At 39.0% G+C, this 18,584-nt stretch overlaps 3 protein-coding genes and 2 long non-coding RNA genes across 8 annotated transcripts in view; 3 read left to right on the forward strand and 2 right to left on the reverse strand.

Moving 5' to 3' along the window:
• Positions 1 to 345: 345 nt before the first annotated feature.
• On the forward strand, positions 346 to 9,041 carry stk3 (serine/threonine kinase 3 (STE20 homolog, yeast)). Of its 2 annotated transcripts, none has more exons than XM_010767496.1 (11): positions 346 to 561; positions 1,732 to 1,812; positions 1,990 to 2,118; positions 3,790 to 3,904; positions 4,157 to 4,321; positions 4,424 to 4,591; positions 4,760 to 4,897; positions 5,206 to 5,331; positions 5,415 to 5,619; positions 6,030 to 6,223; positions 6,415 to 9,041. In XM_010767496.1, the coding sequence occupies exons 1-11, from the start codon at positions 539 to 541 to the stop codon at positions 6,565 to 6,567; spliced, it is 1,497 nt and encodes a 498-aa protein (XP_010765798.1). In that variant the 5' UTR covers positions 346 to 538; the 3' UTR covers positions 6,568 to 9,041. The 2 variants fall into 2 exon arrangements, with proteins under 2 accessions (XP_010765798.1, XP_010765793.1); XM_010767491.1 differs by having other exon boundaries at positions 349 to 561; positions 6,409 to 9,041.
• Positions 9,042 to 9,225: 184 nt separating this feature from the next.
• rida (reactive intermediate imine deaminase A) lies at positions 9,226 to 13,063 on the forward strand. 2 transcript variants are annotated; one of them, XM_010767509.1, is made up of 6 exons: positions 9,226 to 9,398; positions 10,218 to 10,323; positions 10,812 to 10,866; positions 10,965 to 11,033; positions 12,296 to 12,351; positions 12,567 to 13,063. In XM_010767509.1, exons 1-6 carry the CDS (start codon positions 9,334 to 9,336, stop codon positions 12,621 to 12,623), a joined length of 408 nt encoding a protein of 135 aa, XP_010765811.1. In that variant the 5' UTR covers positions 9,226 to 9,333; the 3' UTR covers positions 12,624 to 13,063. The 2 variants fall into 2 exon arrangements, with proteins under 2 accessions (XP_010765811.1, XP_010765818.1); XM_010767516.1 differs by lacking the exon at positions 9,226 to 9,398 and adding an exon at positions 9,567 to 9,694.
• An 82-nt stretch (positions 13,064 to 13,145) lies between these two features.
• The window catches only part of LOC104942336 (skin secretory protein xP2), a 15,976-nt gene continuing 10,537 nt past the window's right edge, over positions 13,146 to 18,584 (reverse strand). The window contains exon 3 of the mRNA XM_010767542.1: positions 13,146 to 13,758. Coding sequence (XP_010765844.1) covers positions 13,745 to 13,758 — 14 coding nt within the window. The 3' untranslated portion in view covers positions 13,146 to 13,744. The remainder of the gene's footprint in view (positions 13,759 to 18,584) is intronic.
• LOC104942329 (uncharacterized) lies at positions 14,050 to 15,273 on the forward strand. The gene is made up of 3 exons (XR_798001.1): positions 14,050 to 14,224; positions 14,586 to 14,677; positions 15,130 to 15,273. It is a non-coding gene; the product is annotated as an uncharacterized lncRNA (long non-coding RNA).
• LOC104942319 (uncharacterized) lies at positions 16,637 to 18,035 on the reverse strand. 2 transcript variants are annotated; one of them, XR_797999.1, is made up of 3 exons: positions 17,959 to 18,035; positions 17,360 to 17,535; positions 16,637 to 17,188 (listed from the first exon to the last, which is right to left on the reverse strand). It is a non-coding gene; the product is annotated as an uncharacterized lncRNA (long non-coding RNA). The 2 variants fall into 2 exon arrangements; XR_797998.1 differs by having other exon boundaries at positions 17,356 to 17,535.

Genomic DNA, 18,584 nt, shown 5'->3' on the forward strand with positions numbered 1-18,584 from the left:
AGAACTTTCCTCTAAACTAGACCGAGGTCCTGTGATTCATAAATTGGCCGGTGTAAAAGTAAATACAACGTATAAGGAGGACGACACACTCCAAACGACCGAAAATAAAAGGTTTATACCAAATGATGTTCTACTTANCTAAGTACTTCTTCCACCTCTATAATGATTTCTAATCTAAACATTGATCGCATTTACTCCGTGTAATGACTGTTTCTCCTCAAAGTGCATGTGGAACAGTTAACATCCGTAAACGAAAGAAGAGTCTACTCTAAACAGGCTGAATTAAATAAATATATTGCAGCTAATTTACTGTTTCTACTAAGGCATACATTACGTTTTGTACTCCGGTCCAACAGAGGACGCTGTCGGAAATGTGTGTTCTCAAACTGTCCATCATCTGACGGACACTCAGCTGGCCCTGCACTAGTTTTTGACAACAACGACTGTTGTCGACAATGTTCACATCTTGACTATTGGCCCAAAAATTGCCATTACTTACCATTAGTCTGCTCCCTTTCTTCCTTTAAAGTCACCCATCATGGAGCCAACTGCGCCCAAAAGGTTTGTGCTCTGCCGACTGGTTTAAACGTGCTTTAACTAGCTAGCTAAAAGGCTAACGTAGGCGGTAGCTCAGCTAGCCGATGCTTTCTTAGTTAGCTTTTACAGTTTGCTGTCACACTTTTCACTTCGTTAAGAAAATTAAGAGTGAACTTTTGACCAAAATCACAAGCCCTGTCCTAATAGTTTTCTAGCTTGTTTGGTTGTTCGGTAACTTGTAACTGTTTGTTAGCGCACTTTAGGGAACATGTAGATCTATTTGGACATTAATTACATTACCTTGTTCCATAATGAATTGTGTGTTAGTTTAAACAAGCAAGTATCCTTGGCAACCATCTTATTCATTGGTGCCATGGTGATTTATGTGGTTGTCTTCCTACCACAACTGTTTCTGTAAAGAAACTGACCTATCGTAGTGTACACTGCATTTAATCCTGTACATTTGTATATGGAAATACCCCATCACATTTGTATTTATATTGTGTATTCAATAGATATACTCTATGCATATATATCATTCCTCATTGATATGTATATTCGCAGTTTTGTTAATCTTCTACTGCTGATATGTTTATCTTAACTGTTTTTATTTGATCTTATTTTAATTTGTTTTACTTCTAATTCACGTTCAATGTCTCATACATGCTGCTGTGACGAAAACATTTCCAAATTGGGATCCATAAAGTTGATCTTAACTTAAGCTTATCTTTAACCTAAGAGGGAGAAATATCTGTTATCAATAACATAACTAGTGGATATTTTCCGATCCATTACATCTAACTATAGCCTACAGGAAGTTTGATAAAAGATGTAAGAAACTTTAAGATTGATGCATTCACGTATGAAGTGTCCGATTAGGGCTGCAGCTAAAGATAATTTTAATATAACCCTAGAAAGTTGTGAAAAGATATACCCTATCACATTAAGATGATAATGATATATTTAGAGGGTTTGATTAGTGCCTATCAGATCCCAAAACTCAAATACATTCAATGTATGTAGTTCACATTGGAAATTATATTAAGTATTATATAAACTAGAACAATCAAAGGGGAAAGCCCCTTTATTTTGATTTCAGATGCTCCTGTTGTATATTGTTTTAGTTTTGTGTCATTACTTGTTAAGTCGACTATTATACTCAGCAACAATTGATTTGTTCAATTTTCTTTCCAGCAAGCTGAAAAAGCTGAGTGAAGACAGTTTGACCAAACAACCAGAGGAAGTGTTTGATGTTTTAGAGAAACTCGGTGAAGGGTAAGATGTTGTCATGACTAATTTCTGTTTCCACTTCTGCTGAAACTATTTTAAGTCCATTCTCAGACTGTCTTTACTTTGATGCACCACCTCATTTATTTGTGTAGTGCATCAATTTGTTAATAATATCAGTAATAAATAATAACATGTCAATGAAACTTTTGTGTGTTTGTTTAGTTCCTATGGCAGTGTGTTCAAAGCCATCCATAAGGAGTCAGGCCAGGTGGTCGCTATCAAGCAGGTTCCTGTGGAATCTGACCTGCAGGAGATCATCAAGGAGATTTCTATCATGCAGCAGTGTGACAGGTGCGCGGAGATTAGATTATCCCGTTTGAGCCCAGCAACTAACTTGAAGGTCCCATGACATGGCCATTTCTACTGATCATAACTCTATTGTTGAGGTCTACTAGAATAGATTTACATTGTTCAATGTTCCAAAATCACATTGGTTTTCTCATACAGCGGGTGTTTCTCAATGTCGAGGAAGGCTCCTCCAGATCCACTATTTCAAGGATGCTACGTCCTCGAGTCCCGCCGAAGGACTGTTCCAATGTCCAGGATCCTTGGAATTCTACTGAGGCCGGGCACGGCTCCGAGGCCGGCGGTCCTTGTCGAAATTTTCGAGGATGCCCACATGTGTATCCTCCGCCGCTGGCGTCTTAAAATCCCCCGCAATGCTTTGCGTACAGGAGCCAATTTCCAAAATCTTTGGCGGAGAATTGCGCTCGCACTTGAAGGCTGGGCCTGCGCATTATGACGCACACTGACAAACCTGTTTTGTGGTTTGTTTTGTCCCTGCCACATTCTTGTTTTCCGAGCCTAGTGAAGGGATTCTGCCTTTTCTGAAGGGACCTGGACTGGAAGACATGTGCCTATCCAGAGCGTCCTCGACAGTTGAGAAACACCCAGCATTCTGGTATAGTATGTGTATTTCACTCTCTGTCCTACACGTCCTTGCTGGAGCTTCCTGCCCCCCTCCTTATGAGGGCCCATCTGTGCTCTGATTGGTCATCTCACCCGACTACAGGCTGGACATCATGTTTATGTGTTACAATGAATTTGTTAGCACAGAAAAGATGACACCAGTAATTTCGATCATACAGATGAGAATGCTGCGTGTGGTTTCTGGGCTGCGTATTGGCGGGACGTTGCTGGGCTCGGCTGCTCCGCCCTTTGAGGCTCGAGGAGCGGACAGTGTGAGCTGGATTACTGGTGTCGTTTCCTGGTTGCTGCGTGGGGTCTGAGAGACAGCGAGACACAGCGGAACTCAGCCAGGCTGTGAGTGTGTGTGTGCGGAGATCCGCGGAGCCGTGGCTGAGAAAAGATAAGGCTGAGTGAGTGTGTGTGTGTGTGTGTGTGCGGAGCTCCGCGGATTGGTCCAATTGGTCCATTTGTTCGGCGTTACGTCACTATGACCAAGATGAAAAAAAATGGAAAAAGAAAAATCTCCAACGAGGTGTTCTGTGTTCATAGAGAGGTATTTTCTGTATTAGAGTTTTAGTCGCTACAGGGTGTACTTTGAGGGTTCGTGACTTTGCAGACCGTTTACATGCATAAAAACGCTAATAAACGGAAAAGCATGTCATGGGACCTTTTTTAAGGAACATTTCAAAATATGTTCTTATTGTACTACATTTTAAATTTGTATTGTTGGATAAGTACTTATATTTGTGAAATTGTACCATTACCAGATTACAAGACTTGACCATCAGAACAACATTTTCCATGTATTACCGAGTTAGTCTTTGTGCACAAATAGGCTAATACATCCTTAAATTGCTCAACGTTTCTTATTTGCTTCCATAGGTTACTTTGCTTTATGTTAGATATTGGATTTTTAAACACTGGTCGTTAGATGATACCAACTTCAGCTCTCTGTGTCTTGATCTATGGAGTTTTCCCACTTCTGCTATTTTTGTTGTAAGCAAAATGTTGGGTTCTCTCTTGATAACCCTTTTAATTTTCATTTCCTCTTAGCCCTTACGTAGTGAAGTACTATGGCAGCTACTTCAAGAACACAGACCTGTGGATTGTCATGGAGTACTGTGGAGCCGGCTCTGTGTCTGACATCATCCGACTGCGCAACAAGACGGTGGGTGCTCACAGAGGCAGTGTGTGGCAGACTGTACTAAAATTAATTGGTTGTTCACATTCCTATATCATCAGTTTATATTTCCTTTACTTAGAGCTAATGGTTTATTATACCACTATTGTTTTTTCTTTGGTGTAATTCATTTTCTGCAAATCACAGTAGACCGACTTTTTTGTCTCTGTGAGGGAAATATAAAAAATATTGTTTACTCCCAGATCTTGGTTCATCCCTGTGTTTTGCTTCTCCTATTAGTTGACAGAGGAGGAGATTGCTACTATCCTAAAGTCGACACTTAAGGGTCTTGAATACCTTCACTTCATGAGGAAGATCCATCGAGACATCAAGGCAGGAAACATCCTGCTCAACACTGAGGGACACGCCAAACTGGCAGACTTTGGCGTTGCAGGACAACTAACGGTAACATTTTAGCATTTGTCTGACATAAAGTTATTGTTCTTGTAAAATTTTCAAAACCTTGAATTTCACAATAATAACAGCTTTGTTTGTTTATCTCTGAAGGACACTATGGCAAAGAGAAACACTGTGATAGGTACTCCGTTCTGGATGGCCCCTGAGGTGATCCAGGAGATCGGCTACAACTGTGTGGCTGACATCTGGTCCCTGGGCATCACGTCCATAGAGATGGCAGAGGGCAAACCTCCCTATGCTGACATCCATCCCATGAGAGTAAGTGTAAATAAATAGTTTGTTGAATCATTTGTGATTAGTCTCAAATACTCAGCTCTAGATATTTAAGATTTTAAGAACAAAGAACAAGCCTCTGACATGATTGTGTCATAAATATTTTATTTTGGTATTCCACCTGACTTTTAAAACCTATTTGTGTTCCTACAGGCGATCTTCATGATCCCCACCAACCCTCCTCCGACATTCAGGAAGCCGGAGCTTTGGTCAGATGAATTCACAGACTTTGTCAAGAAGTGTCTGGTTAAGAATCCAGAGCAGAGAGCGACCGCAACACAGCTCCTACAGGTTAGAGGAAGGAAGCACACACACATAAACACAACGCTAAAGCTGTATGCAATAGGAGAGACTGTCACATAGGACATGCAAGTGCAACATCATAAATGGAAATAGCTTGAAAAAGAAGTGTCTTCTTGAATACATAACAGTCTAAAACTATATTTATTCATTTAACTACACCATTCAATTAGATGCATATTGCCTAATTTAGTCAAGGAGTTATTTCATAGCCATAATAATATAATATAAGGCTAAATTACCTTTCATACAATTGAGTCACCTCACGTTAACACAAAAATGCTCTTGTGAATGTCCAGCACCAGTTTGTCAGCCAGGCCAAGCCGGTCTCAATCCTGAGGGACCTGATTACTGAGTCCATGGAGATGAAAGCCAAGAGGCAGCAGGAGCAGCAGAGAGAGCTGGAGGAGGAGGACGACAACTCTGTATGTATGCTGACATCTAAACAATGATATTAACTTTGTTTGGACGGCTATTTGTTGATGCCTTATGACTTAATGTTCTCCAGGAGGAGGAGACGGAGGTGGACTCTCACACTATGGTGAAGTCGGGCTCAGAGGGTGCAGGGACCATGCGGGCCACCGGCACCATGAGTGACGGGGCGCAGACCATGATCGAACACGGCAGCACCATGCTGGAGTCAGACCTCGGTACCATGGTCATCAACAGTGATGACGATGATGATGACGATGAAGACCAGGGATCCATGAGAAGTGAGCACACACACAATGTTAATTCACTGGGTTTAGAAATAATTTAATTTGAGTTTCTACCAAACCTTGCTGTTTATTTAAAAAAAAAAAAAGAAGGCTTAGGGACGGGCCGTAAATTAAAATGTATTTTTAACTACGATGTTGGCTTTCATCGGTTATGAAAACACGATTATCATGATGAAACGTTTATATAATTGAAGTGATTATGATGCTTTTGTCTTATTATATTGTGTTAAATAACCGTTATGTCAATGTTAACCAAAATAATAGTGTGTATGATGTATTTGCTGTAATCAAGCATTGTCATTGTTATCAGCTATTATGTTTATTAATACTGTCATACAGGGGGGATGGAAAGGCGAAATCACGTACTAACTAAAGAGACAAATTAATCTCTGCTTCCTCCACAGGGCACCCCACCCCCCAGCAGCCAATGCGTCCGTCCTTCATGGACTATTTCGACAAGCAGGACTCCAACAAGGCAGCGCAGCAGCAGGAGAACTACAACCACAACCAGCCGCAGGAGCAGCCTGGCTACCACATCCAGTCCAAGAACGTCTTCCCTGACAACTGGAAGGTGCCTCAGGACGGAGACTTTGACTTTGTGAGTAACGTCTTCCATGAGCATGTGATGGCTCTGCTTTAATAAAGCAGAAGTTGAACTAAAGGAATAAACTGCAGTGCCTTTGTGGGAAAATTGCAAAACAGAATCTGTTCTTACCCTGAAATCGACTCATCCATCTTGTGTTTTGTCTTTGTGTTTTTTTGTATGTGTGCGTTTTCACCTAGCTGAAGAATTTGGACTTTGAGGAGTTGCAGCTGCGCCTGACAGCCTTGGATCCGATGATGGAGCGGGAGATTGAGGAGCTCCGGCAGCGCTACACCGCCAAAAGGCAGCCCATCCTGGATGCCATGGATGCCAAGAAGAGAAGACAACAGAACTTCTAAGTGCTCCTCCCTTGTAGTCTCCCAAAGCCACTATTAACACAACACTTACGTCCCATTGACTCAGAGGAACTAAGACAACTTTAATGTATCTGTTAGAAGCCCACTGCTGTTCTGACTGACTGCTAGCTGGCCTCTATATGAAGTTAAAGGCTAATTGACATCCATTTAGGCTGCTGGAATCTACAGTTGTCTTCCTTGTTTCTACACTGCATTTTAAATAGTATATTTCAGTTCCTGTAAAGTTGCTTTCCCATGAATGATACTCAGGACTGTGGCCAAAGAGAAAACTAGGGCCTGTCTATATTATGTCTGAAAGTCACACCATAAATTCTGCATAGTCACACCATTGGAGATTTCCCACCGACATCAGGAAGCCTGTCCTCTGGCTGCAGCAGCAGAATAATAGCAGTGGTCTTTTTTCCTCAGACTTTTCACTTTTACTGTAAATATAACATAGAGCCTAGTTTGGAAATACCTGCAAAAGCTGTGGAGGCTTGACCATGACCAAAGACAATCAAGATGATGTTGAGAATGCCTTAAATATTTGAAACCTGGTTTTAAAATGAGCCATGTAATAAAACAACCAAGTCGCCAGGTGGTTTATCTATTCCCTCACTTGGAGATGAGTTGGAAGTGGACTGAGGAAGATGCAAGAATGGACAGAAATGAAGGAAATCATGTGGGGCGGTGAAGAACGGAACATGCATGTTATTATGGAGGACCAGAACATCTGAAATTATTTCATTAGTCTTAATTTTCATTTTTTTAAATTTGTTTTTGGGCTCTTCTCTGCTCTCCATGAATATGAAATCAGAGCTTTTTCTTTTCAAATGATCCACTGTACTTGAATTAAATCCAGACTTGGCAGCAAAATTCATTCCATAGACAAAAAAAAAAGTATTATCATAAAAGCAAAGCATTCCATAAAACTGTTTTATTCTAATGTCCCTCGAGTCTTTAGAAAACCTGCAGATTTACTCTAAGGATCAAAACATTTTTTTTTCTGTTCCACTCAATGATTGATCAACTTAAAATTCCAGTTTGACCTTCTAAAGCTTGCAGAGCAGTTAACAAGACCCTGACAGTTCAGCCCTCAATAAAGATAACTAGATTGCCGAGGAGTCAAATAAACTGTTTTATGGCTCCGTTTATCAAGTTGCGATAAAGGATCCAAGTGAACGACTGACGGTGTTAACTAAAGAAAAACCGCCGGTGCATCAAACCCACATCTACTGTCTAAATTCAAGACTAAGACTTTAAAAATGGAGTTAAGATTTCTTAATCAAATTATCTTTTAGCATTTATCTGTTGTTCCTTTTTTCTACAGTACGGTTTTCTGATTATAACTGAAGGAATGAAGACTTGCTGTGTGTGGTTTGTGACACATGCTTATTTGTCAATTCCTTAACACTATTTAGACTGTTTAGACTGTAAAACTGTGTGATTTAGTCGGGCCAAATGTAAGGAAAGCAAAACTGGCTGTTTAACCGTGCATTTATCTGAAAAAAATCTGTACATTTGATATCAGATTTTCAGTTGAGCTTAATTTCATCAACTTTAATTTGGAAACCCTTGCTGCTCTGACTTCAAGAGGGACACAAACTGCTGTAGTTTAGTTTCGACATATTGATTTGACAGGTGTTAATCTTTGAATGAAATATGCCTTTAAATCCATGTGCATTAGGTCTGCAGGCTGCTGTTATATGAATGTTAATATGCAGTCTTGATGGTTCCGCCCATTCTTACTGCATATTAATAGTCATTTTAATCATACCTTATGCTTGGAACTGTCTGTTACACTAGGTTAGTCTCATTTGGTGGACAATGTACCCATAATGAGCAATAATATGAGACATTTTAAACACCTGAATCAACATTTAAATCACCTTAAATCATCATATCTGAATGTGTTTTTTACCTGTTCTTTCACTATGTTGTTTTCATTAATTCGGTCTGCAGTGCATTGGCAACTTAAACGCAAGCATTCACAATTTATTTATTTATGTTTTTATTTTGTGACGCTGGTTAAAATATTGTAGCTAAGTTGGCTGTTAATATTTCTGCCTTTTGTCAAATATATGTGGCTTGATTTCCACGTGTTAATCTATGCATGTTTATAATTATGTTTACTATTTAGTGGAATGCTTTTGTATTAAGTGCACAGTACTGTTACCATGGAAGCTGGATGTTCAGCTTTAACAGAAATTATTTTCCCTGCACAATTTTAAAAGCCCTGTTTGAAATATGACATTTTGGATGATCTGCCATATGTATAATTATTTGAAAAATCATTGATATATAGCTATATCATTTTGTTTCCATTTATTTCTCTGTTGTTTCCTCTATATAAAGACTTGAGCGTAGAGTGGACTGTAAGCATTTATGTTTGAACCACCTAATTTATTATCTTTTGTTTGTAATACTTTATCTTGAAAGGTGAAAGAAATAATAAAGTTACTTATAGTTAACCATAACACCAGTGGAATGCGTTTATCTTATCTCAGAGTTATAAAAGTGGACTCTCGTAGTGAACATGAATGGCCCCCTGTCTTACCGTAATTATTCTAATACAGACACTGCCATTTTTAGTTTGCACGCCATTTCTTTTTTTAGACACACCGCCTCTGAAATGTGGTGCGCTCTTGTTTACATACATTACGGTAGGATTTACGACAGCAACTGTTTCTGCTGCTTCCTATAAAGTGCTCCATAACGACATCTTCATTCACAGCCACGGTACGGTGTTGAAAGATTGGAGAACTAAACATGGCTGCACTCATCAGAAGGATCGTCAACACAACAGCAGCCCCGGCGGCCATCGGTCCATACAGGTAATGAAACCAGTATAGCTCTTACATGTTATGTTTAAAGGGACACGTGAGGTCCAGAAGCAGGTATACAATGTTTGAATTAATGCATGACTCACAAGGACAGTGTAATTATTCATCAGGGGCGGGTCTTAGTGAACAATGAACTGAAATTGACCCCATAAAAAGAGTCAGAGTTGAACTTGTAGCAGAGGAAGCACTGACTGCACAGTAGAGACACACAGCTGGGTTGAAATGGCATCTATTCGTCGACAAATCCCCTACACACCAAAAGCCCCTATCAGACAGGGCATATACAGGTAAGGATTAATGTCCTCTAAAATACTTTATCTTGTCTTAGTTTTCCATTTTCAGAAATTTAAAAAAGCACGGTTTTGCTTTCTTATAACTTGATTGAACATGTTTCTTAAATACTCAAAAACAATTAATTAACTTGGAGTAAAACAAATTAAAGTGAAGACTCTAGTTTAATTCAATCTGTGCACGGTGTGGGAATGAGGGGAGTTCCTGCTCTAGCCAATCCCCTGTCAGTGGGGGGAGTGACTTCACACTGAATGGCCTCTGATTTACCTATTAGGTTCAAGGTCCCTGGTCTATTGTAATGTCTGGTGGTAAAATGTCTGTGTAATAAAATGTGCCTTTTTAAAACTACCAGAACATATATGTATATCAAATAATGGCTGTTGGACTGATAATACACTCATGTTGTTGAGATATTTAAATTGGATGTGCAGTTTTGTTTCCCAAAATATCTCCAGAAGGCTGCTCACCATTTTCCTAGTATCCTCCAGCTTGATTTGTTTATCTGTGTTTGTGTCTCAGTCAGTCGGTGGTCGTGGACAGAACGATGTACATCTCGGGTCAGCTGGGGATGGACGTTGGTTCTGGTCAGCTGGTAGATGGAGGCGTGCAGGCCCAGACCAAACAGGTGAGACCGCAGAGACCAACTATCTATTTCAGGACTTTGTCTGACGTTTTTTTCAATAAAAGTAATAATTATAACTCCTTCCTTAAGAGATTTACTTTGAACCATCATGATCTTCAAGAAGCACAGTACACAGTATGTGTGCCAGAAACTTTTGACATCCACAGAGAAATTATTCCCTCAATTCATGATTTTATGAATAAGAGCAGTGCTTTTTATTAGCTGTATGAGTCTTAATTATTTTGTAAAAAGGGGTCAAATTCTTTAGTAACCTTGCTTTTTTTAATTAAACAAATGTCTTACTTTAATGTGTTTTTGATATTTTACAATCAAATTTGACCTAGAAACAAAGTAATTAAAATTAAAAAAAAGGTTCCTATTACTCATCCAAATGGCTTTTCAAGCCAAAAAATCTAAAGCACATATTTGAAGAAAATAAATAATGTGAAACGGGATATTAGATATTGATCACAATGTGTGTCATCCCTCAGGCTCTCGTCAATATGGGGGAGATCCTCAAAGCTGCTGGCTGTGACTACACCAACGGTGAGTTTTATGTATTACTCACCTGCTGCTTATTATCATATATATTTAAATGTTCCAACATAACAAACCCTCAGACGGATTAAACTCTCTGATTTCAGTGGTGAAGACGACTGTACTGCTCGCTGATATCAACGACTTCAATGGCGTCAATGAGATCTACAAAACATGTAAGACAATACTTCATTTATTTCCATGCTTAATGCTTTAAATGTTTTGCTACAAAGCAGATTGTAAAAAAAAATACTAGATTTTTCTAATAAAATGTACTGTATGTTTTCTTTTATCTACACTCTTCGGCCACATAGACAGCCTTTATCCAAGATTGTCAGAGCTGCTGTTTCATTTCCACTTGTCATGTCATCTATACAAACAGCTTAGGTTAATTGACATTTATTTCCTGCTGCCATTTACTACAATTGCAATCAAATGATGCATTATAAAACCAAAATAAGTTTTGATTTGATAATTAAATTGGTTAAACTTGATAAGTCTACTTCCTTATTCCTCCTCAAATTATTAATTAATATTTTCATTTTATAGTTAAATATCAAAATTGATTTACAAAAACCTTTTACATTTAATTGTTTTTAATTACATATGCTAGTGTTCATTCCTTTTTTAAATGTACAGTTACCTACATACCTAGCATTTGTTTATGGTTGTATATGTCTTTTTGCCCTTTTTAGCCTTTTTATTAGAGTGACAGTGTTGAAAGGGTTAATAAAGAGAGGTGTAAAGGGACATCCGCATTTTAACTTGCGCTACATGTAAACAGTGTTTCAATTAAACACACAGCTAACTCATAGATCACAATTCACACTCGGTCATTATTCCAGTGGCAAACTCCAGGATCTCTACAGAAAACCCCTGCTGACAGGTGACGGTCCTCTGGAGGCTCCCTCGGCCTCCTGTCACAGGCTGCTCAGTCAGGGCATTTCCTGCTGGATCACAACAGACCTGTGTAATGGAAGCTGCTGTGCCCAGTGAGTTGTAAATGGACACCGCTGTGCAGGCACACAGATGTAACCAAATCCTCAGAGCCAGCTTTCCTGCGCGGGCCATTGCCTCTGGTGCAGGCTCCGAGCCCTCCCACCTGACTTTACTCAACCCTAATGCAGGAAACTTTCCCTGACCCTGATGAAAGCATGCATAGGACATCTTTCTGACTAATTTAGACTTTTCATGACAAGTTCTGTCTGATAAATGTGATTCCTGGCATTTTCATTTGGGGATTTCTATCTATTATAAAAATGATGTTTTCATTTTGTATGAAATGCCAGAAATTCTTACAATGTCTCGAAGTGCAACACCTGAAGCTTTTCTCAATTTGTATTGAAAGCCATCACGTCAAAATCTAATGATCCATTCATATGTACCTGGCTGTTTTTTTCAATATGCTTTTGTTATAATGTTAATGTTTTTCTTCCAGTTTTCACAAGTAACTTTCCTGCCAGAGCTGCCTATCAAGTCGCTGCTCTTCCCAGAGTAAGTACACATTAAGTGGAGGAGATTCATGGTAGCCCATCAAACCGTGTATTTCCTATCATCCATGTTCATCTTTTTACCACCTTGTAATGTTGGTCCCTCACATTTTAGCTCCAGAATTGTTCCATTATCCCTGCAGAGAAGCTGTACATTGTAGTAATCTAATTACCCAGATTGCAAAATTGTTGTCTCATTGTCTCTTTTGTTCTGTTCAGGGCGGGCTGGTGGAGATCGAGGCGGTCGCTGTTCTCGGTCCTCTCTCAGACTCCTGACCAGACGGCCCCATCACCAACAAGCTGTAGCCCAACCATGAAGTGCCTTTTGTAGTTGTACAGTGACAGCCTTTAATGCATTTCCAAATAACACATGAAAGACCAAACTAGGACCTTGTTGACTTTCTTTTTCCAACATTTCAGGCTTTAGGATACATTTGTTTTTCTTCTGGCCGCTGTAACAGCTGACTGTAGTTATGAAATACTTTCATTGGTATTAGACGGAAAATGTAGCAAAACTTAATTCACTAACAAACGAAACTGTAATGATAGACAAGGATTGTATTTTTATAACCAGTCTAACATTTCCTGGTGACCAGATTCAACTTCCTCTTGGTGCTGTTTCTGGTTTGGTTACTTTCCTGTTTTTTCCAGAGACATATTATAACACATTTTAAATGTGCAGCTCTCACTAATAAATAAAAAGAAGTACAACCTCCGATCCTAGAATAATTATTTCACCATTACACATCACATCAGACATAACGTGTGTATTCATCCAGCTTTAAGAAAGTACATGCATTCAATTTTCAAGGTGGCTTTTTTATTTTTTGATATAGCTTATAACAGATTTTGGAAGTTTTTCCCAGAGAGAAATAATGACAGAAACAAAAAAAGCAATTACGCTTTTCTCCTTCATGCTTTTATATAAATGTTAACTGTCATAAGTTTAACTTCATAGTAACAGCTCTTCATACTCATTACAAACTCGTTTGTAAAAATCAAAGCCAGCATCGCAAGTAGAATAATATTTCATAAATCAAATATATTTTGGCTTTGGTTTCCTTAGAGTTATAATTTTGTAGAAAAGTATAGGATGTTTTTTTCAAGTTAAATCAAAGATAATCTATTATTCTATACAGATAATAAATAGACATTTCTATGACAATTTATCATTTAAATTACCCTGAAATGATGAAAACAAACATTAAGTGCCACAGAGCTATTATGAAGGGAACAAGGCACAGTGATGACTGAGGAACCCTGACGGAAAGTCGTTTTTCATCACAGGGTCTGCATCTTGGCAACAAGGCGACATCTTACTCATACTTTTACTCGTGCATACAAACAGAGATGGAAACATCCAACAAACTCTTCTGTGCAGTCGTTCAGGTTGCACCTCACTCACTGGGAGCTGAAAACCAAAAGAGGGGAAACATGTTTAGGTTGCGTAGATGTTTTTGGAAACAATTGCCCATGTGACTATAAAAACATTGGTTTGACTTTAAAGAAAAGACAACTGTTCCAAATTTATTTTTGCAATGCTCTGAGCACCGCAAAAACATTTGATCATTTTTAGCGGAAATCCTAAAATCATACCTATACCTGCATGGCTTGATACAGTAGGTGGAAGTAAATTAATATGTTTGATTGTAATTCAAAAATAACTTTAAGACCAGGGGCCTCATGTATAACGGCGTGCGTAGGATTGACGTGGGAAGGTTGCTTACGTAGTAGAAATCTGAAAAATAGCTCCATAAATGCATTAGATATATATAAACACTAGATGGCTCATGGGAGATTTTCCAGCGTAGCTCACCGGCCGCCATCTTGCTACAGTCAACAGCTACTCTGGTACGCGCTAGGGTAGCTGTTGTAAGGTGAGTGATCTGCACAAAAATACTCTTAAATCGCTGAAATATTGACTGATTTACAAACGGTTTGGTTTATTATAAACATTATTAGCATGGCTATGATACAGGATGCTTGGACATGTTGAAATTGCAGCTTTTCTTTGTGTATGTGCCGTGGTTGTATTTATTAGCTGGCTAATAACAAGAGGCTGTGAGTGAGACCTGGTATTTACAAAGTTGACCCAGCAACTTTACACCAGTGGGAGAGGCATAACTGCTCTTTCTTTTCAACATAACTTAAGTTACACATGATTTCTTCCAAGTGGTTTGGCTTATTAAAAACATCTTACATTTTAGATACAGGAAATTGCTGGCTTTGTGTTTACAGAAGTACCTGACTATGCCTGACTTTTGTGCAGCCTACGGATGCTCTAATCACCGTAGTCTGGAAACAAGAACCAGTGGAATCACCTTTCACCTGTAAGATATGACAAAATTATGACTATAATTAGGATAATCGTTAATTACTTAGTGGATGTATGTGCATTACAAGTCCTGCTACACAGGATCAGTGGGGCTATGTGAGATAATAGTATTGCAAGATTGATGTTGACCCAGCCTCTTTAGAATATGTTGCTACCATTTCTTTACACAATTATTTAATGTTTCTTTTGGACACCTTTTTTATAACTCTTAGTGTGGTTGTCTTATTCTTAAAGTATACATCACATACATACATACATACATACATACATACATACATACATACATACATACATACATACAGTACATACAGTACATACATACAATTACCCCACAAATATGATCATTTCGGTGTGTATTTTTGTCCTTACCCTTAATGTTAAAGGAAAGAAGGGAGGAAAATGTTGAGAATAATTTATATATCTGGCTACCTTTCTCATGTTTTTAAGGTTTCCCAAAAGAGGAGGCAGTGCAGTTGCCCTAAGAAGGGACGGTTTTGTTTCCTCTGGCAGGACACTGCTCTGCAGTGGGCACTTCAGGAGTGAGGACTTTGACAGGACGGGGCAGACTGTCCGGCTTAAAGATGGTGTTGTGCCAACAGTATTCAATTCGGACAGTCTGCCCCGTCCTGTCAAAGTCCTCACTCCTGAAGTGCCCACTGCAGAGCAGTGTCCTNAGGGCGGATGCCCGATGGCACCGATGATAACACGAAGATGACACAACTTGACAAGATTCCCTCACGAGTGCCTTACGAAGTTGCCACTCACAAAGTTGCTGCCGGAGCCAAGAAACTCCACCGGTGGTCATATGAAGACTTAGATGCCCTCACGAATGGCCCGATGTTGCTACGATCACAGCCGAATTTGAACATTTCCTTTATCGTGTGTCCAACGGGTGTCAATTTTCTGGACAGTGTGACAGGGGCTTTAAGGAGTGGGCTCTGTATAGAGAACACTGTTTGCAGTGCATGGACACTTGTCTTTCCATCTTATATATCTTCCCTCTCTCTCATTCTCTTCACACATGCATGTATCACAATTCTAATCATGCCCTTCAATGGACAGTTACTGCTACCTTTTTGCCCCCTTTCCCTCTCTAGAGGGGTACTGATCCCAGGCGTCATATCCCTTCATATTGCCCTTTGTATTCCCAGGAAAAGTCCTGTTATGCAGTTTTGTATGCATAGGCAGCTTGCAGTAGCCCCAGGGCCAAAGGAATGAGCAGGAATTATGCTAATACAGAACCAAAAGTCCGACCCTGAAGACGTTTAAATACACTGTAGAAATCCAGTTTAGTGATCCCTCCTATAACACGACATTTACTATAATACTCAATTCATTATCAGCCATTTACACATGGAAGGCATTGTGTTTTCTCCTCTGAAGATTGTTTGTGTTTGCATCTGTATTGCTCAGTGATGTTGTCATTGGTCCTGTGTCGGGCTGTTGGTATGTGTGTGTATTTGTGTATGTTTCCTATTTTGCTTACTTTTCCTAGTTTTAGATAAAACGTTTGCACCAAATTACACATACCCAATGAATAATTCTAAATACAGAAGAAATGCAGAGATGTATTAGCAGAGAATCGACTTAACCTGTTGAACCCCATCCCTGTTTTTCAGGTCTCAGGCTCGAAAATGACATTTCCAGAACAAATTACCATAACTACACTTCTAAAAGGTGAAAATGTATAATCTTTTTTCTCAAAGTAATGATAAACCTGTGAGTTGGATGTAGAAAAGTCAGAATCAATATAGATGTTTTTTTTATTTTTAAAGAAAATTCAGGTTGAACATAGTTATAGTGTCAGTCCAAAAATTATTTTTTACTTATAGTAAAAACCACCCTTGAATTATGGGATGTGTTGTGGATATTTTAAACTCGTCAATACTGTAAAGATGTACAATGAGAGTAATCAATAATAAACTGGTGAAAGCAGGCAGTGTTGTCTTCTGGTTATTTATTTGAAGCTTCAAAGGTACATGTCTCACAGAGTACAGAGTAGTCTGCAGGAGTGTGCGCAATAGTCACAAAATAGCAAAGCTTATATACAAGATAGGGCGGGCAGACAAAGTTTTGTGTAGCATGGCGGAACGCCTCAGAAATCCACTTTCACACGGTCTCATATCGCTATTTGGACACCTGTGTCCTTGAGCCATAGAAAGTACAACAGTCATCAAAATATGGAAGTTCAAACTTAGTGTGAAAAGGAGTAGTTTCAACATAGTCTGCCAAATCAGCCCTGTGGCCTTGAAGCGCTTGAGAATAATAAACCTCACTAGAGTATGCAGAGGAAACAGCAAATATGAAGAAATGGTACAGTAGTGTTAGACAATGCTTTCAGAAGCATTTGGTTTTAGCATATAAGGTAACACAAGAAATTGCCACTACATCCTCACCCTCCTGAAATCAATGACCATCTCTCTGGTCTTGGCCACATTCAGAATACTCACAACATTAGGCTGAGGTTCATCTTCCGCTCTTCTTGAAGTGGTTGTGCTTCTTGTTGCTAAAATATACATAATTAAAGACATTTTGAGTGTTTAAAATGTGCTGTAATACACAACACATTATTTATTCCTAAACTTGCAGAAAGAAAAACTAAAGTGTGACATTTAATTACATATTTATATATCAATCTTATACACCTTGAATTCTTGTTGGCCAATGATACACATACCCTTTGAAGATGAGCTGGGAAGTTGAATATTGTTGGCACAACACCATCTTTAAGCGGTGTCAAAGTCCTCACAACTGAGGTGATCACTGCAGAGCAGTGTCCTGCCACAGGAAACAAAACCGTCCCTTCTTAGGGCAACTTCCCACTGCCGCCTCCTCTCTCCGGTTTTGGGAAACCTTAAAAACATGAGAAAGGTAGCCAGATATATAAATTATTGTCAACATTGTCCTCCCTTCTTTCCTTTAACATTAAGGGTAAGGACAAAAATACACAACGAAATTATCATATGTTTGGGGTAATTGTATGTATGTATGTATGTATGTATGTCTGTATGTATGTATGTATGTAATGTATACTTTAAGAATAAGACAACCACACTAAGAGTTATAAAAAAGGTGTCCAAAAGAAACATTAAATAATTGTGTAAAGAAATGGTAGCAACATATTCTAAAGAGGCTGGGTCAACATCAATCTTGCAATACTATTATCTCACATAGCCCCACTGATCCTATGTAGCAGGACTTGTCATGTAGCCTACATACATCCACTAAGTAATTAACAATTATCCTAATTATAGTCATAATATTGTCATATCTTACACGTGAAAGGTGATTCCACGGGTTCTTGTTTGCAGACTGCGGCGATTAGAGCATCTGTAGGCTGCACAGAAGTCTGGCATAGTCAGGTACTTCTGTAAACACAAATTCAGCAATTTCCTGTATAATAATGTATCTAAAATGTAAGATGTTTTTAACAAGCCAAACCACTTGGAAGAAATCATGTGTAACTTAAGTTATGTTGAAAAGAAAGAGCAGTTTTGCCTCTCCCACTGGTGTAAAGTTGCTGGGTCAACTTTGTAAATACTAGGTCTCACTCACAGCCTCTTGTTATTAGCCAGCTAATAAATACCACCACCATGGCACATACACAAAGAAAAGCTGCAATTTCAACATGTCCAAGCATCCTGTATCATAGCCATGCTAATAATGTTTATAATAAACCAAACCGTTTGTAAATCAGTCAATATTTCAGCGATTTAAGAGTATTTTTGTGCAGATCACTCACCTTGCAACAGCTACCAGAGCGCGTACCAGAGTAGCTGTTGACTGTAGCAAGATGGCGGCCGGTGAGCTACGCTGGAAAATCTCCCCTGAGCCATCTAGTGTTTATATATATCTATGGTTCTGCCCACCAGGCAGCTATCTTGTGTTTTGTGTTGTTTAGC

This window comes from Notothenia coriiceps, unplaced genomic scaffold (genome assembly GCF_000735185.1).
Source record: "Notothenia coriiceps isolate Sejong01 unplaced genomic scaffold, NC01 NC01_scaffold00000339, whole genome shotgun sequence".
In the NCBI taxonomy this organism is placed as follows: domain Eukaryota; kingdom Metazoa; phylum Chordata; class Actinopteri; order Perciformes; family Nototheniidae; genus Notothenia; species Notothenia coriiceps.

Coding starts and splice junctions, on each gene's coding strand:
- stk3 (XM_010767491.1), top strand. CDS start 539: ATGGAGCCAACTGCGCCCAAAAG. Junction 1,813..1,989: donor TTAGAGAAACTCGGTGAAGG/GTAAGATGTTGT, acceptor GTGTTTGTTTAG/TTCCTATGGCAGTGTGTTCA. Junction 5,332..5,414: donor AGGAGGAGGACGACAACTCT/GTATGTATGCTG, acceptor AATGTTCTCCAG/GAGGAGGAGACGGAGGTGGA.
- rida (XM_010767509.1), top strand. CDS start 9,334: ATGGCTGCACTCATCAGAAGGATCGTCAACACAACAGCAGCCCCGGCG. Junction 9,399..10,217: donor GCGGCCATCGGTCCATACAG/GTAATGAAACCA, acceptor TTTGTGTCTCAG/TCAGTCGGTGGTCGTGGACA. Junction 11,034..12,295: donor CAATGAGATCTACAAAACAT/GTAAGACAATAC, acceptor TTTTTCTTCCAG/TTTTCACAAGTAACTTTCCT.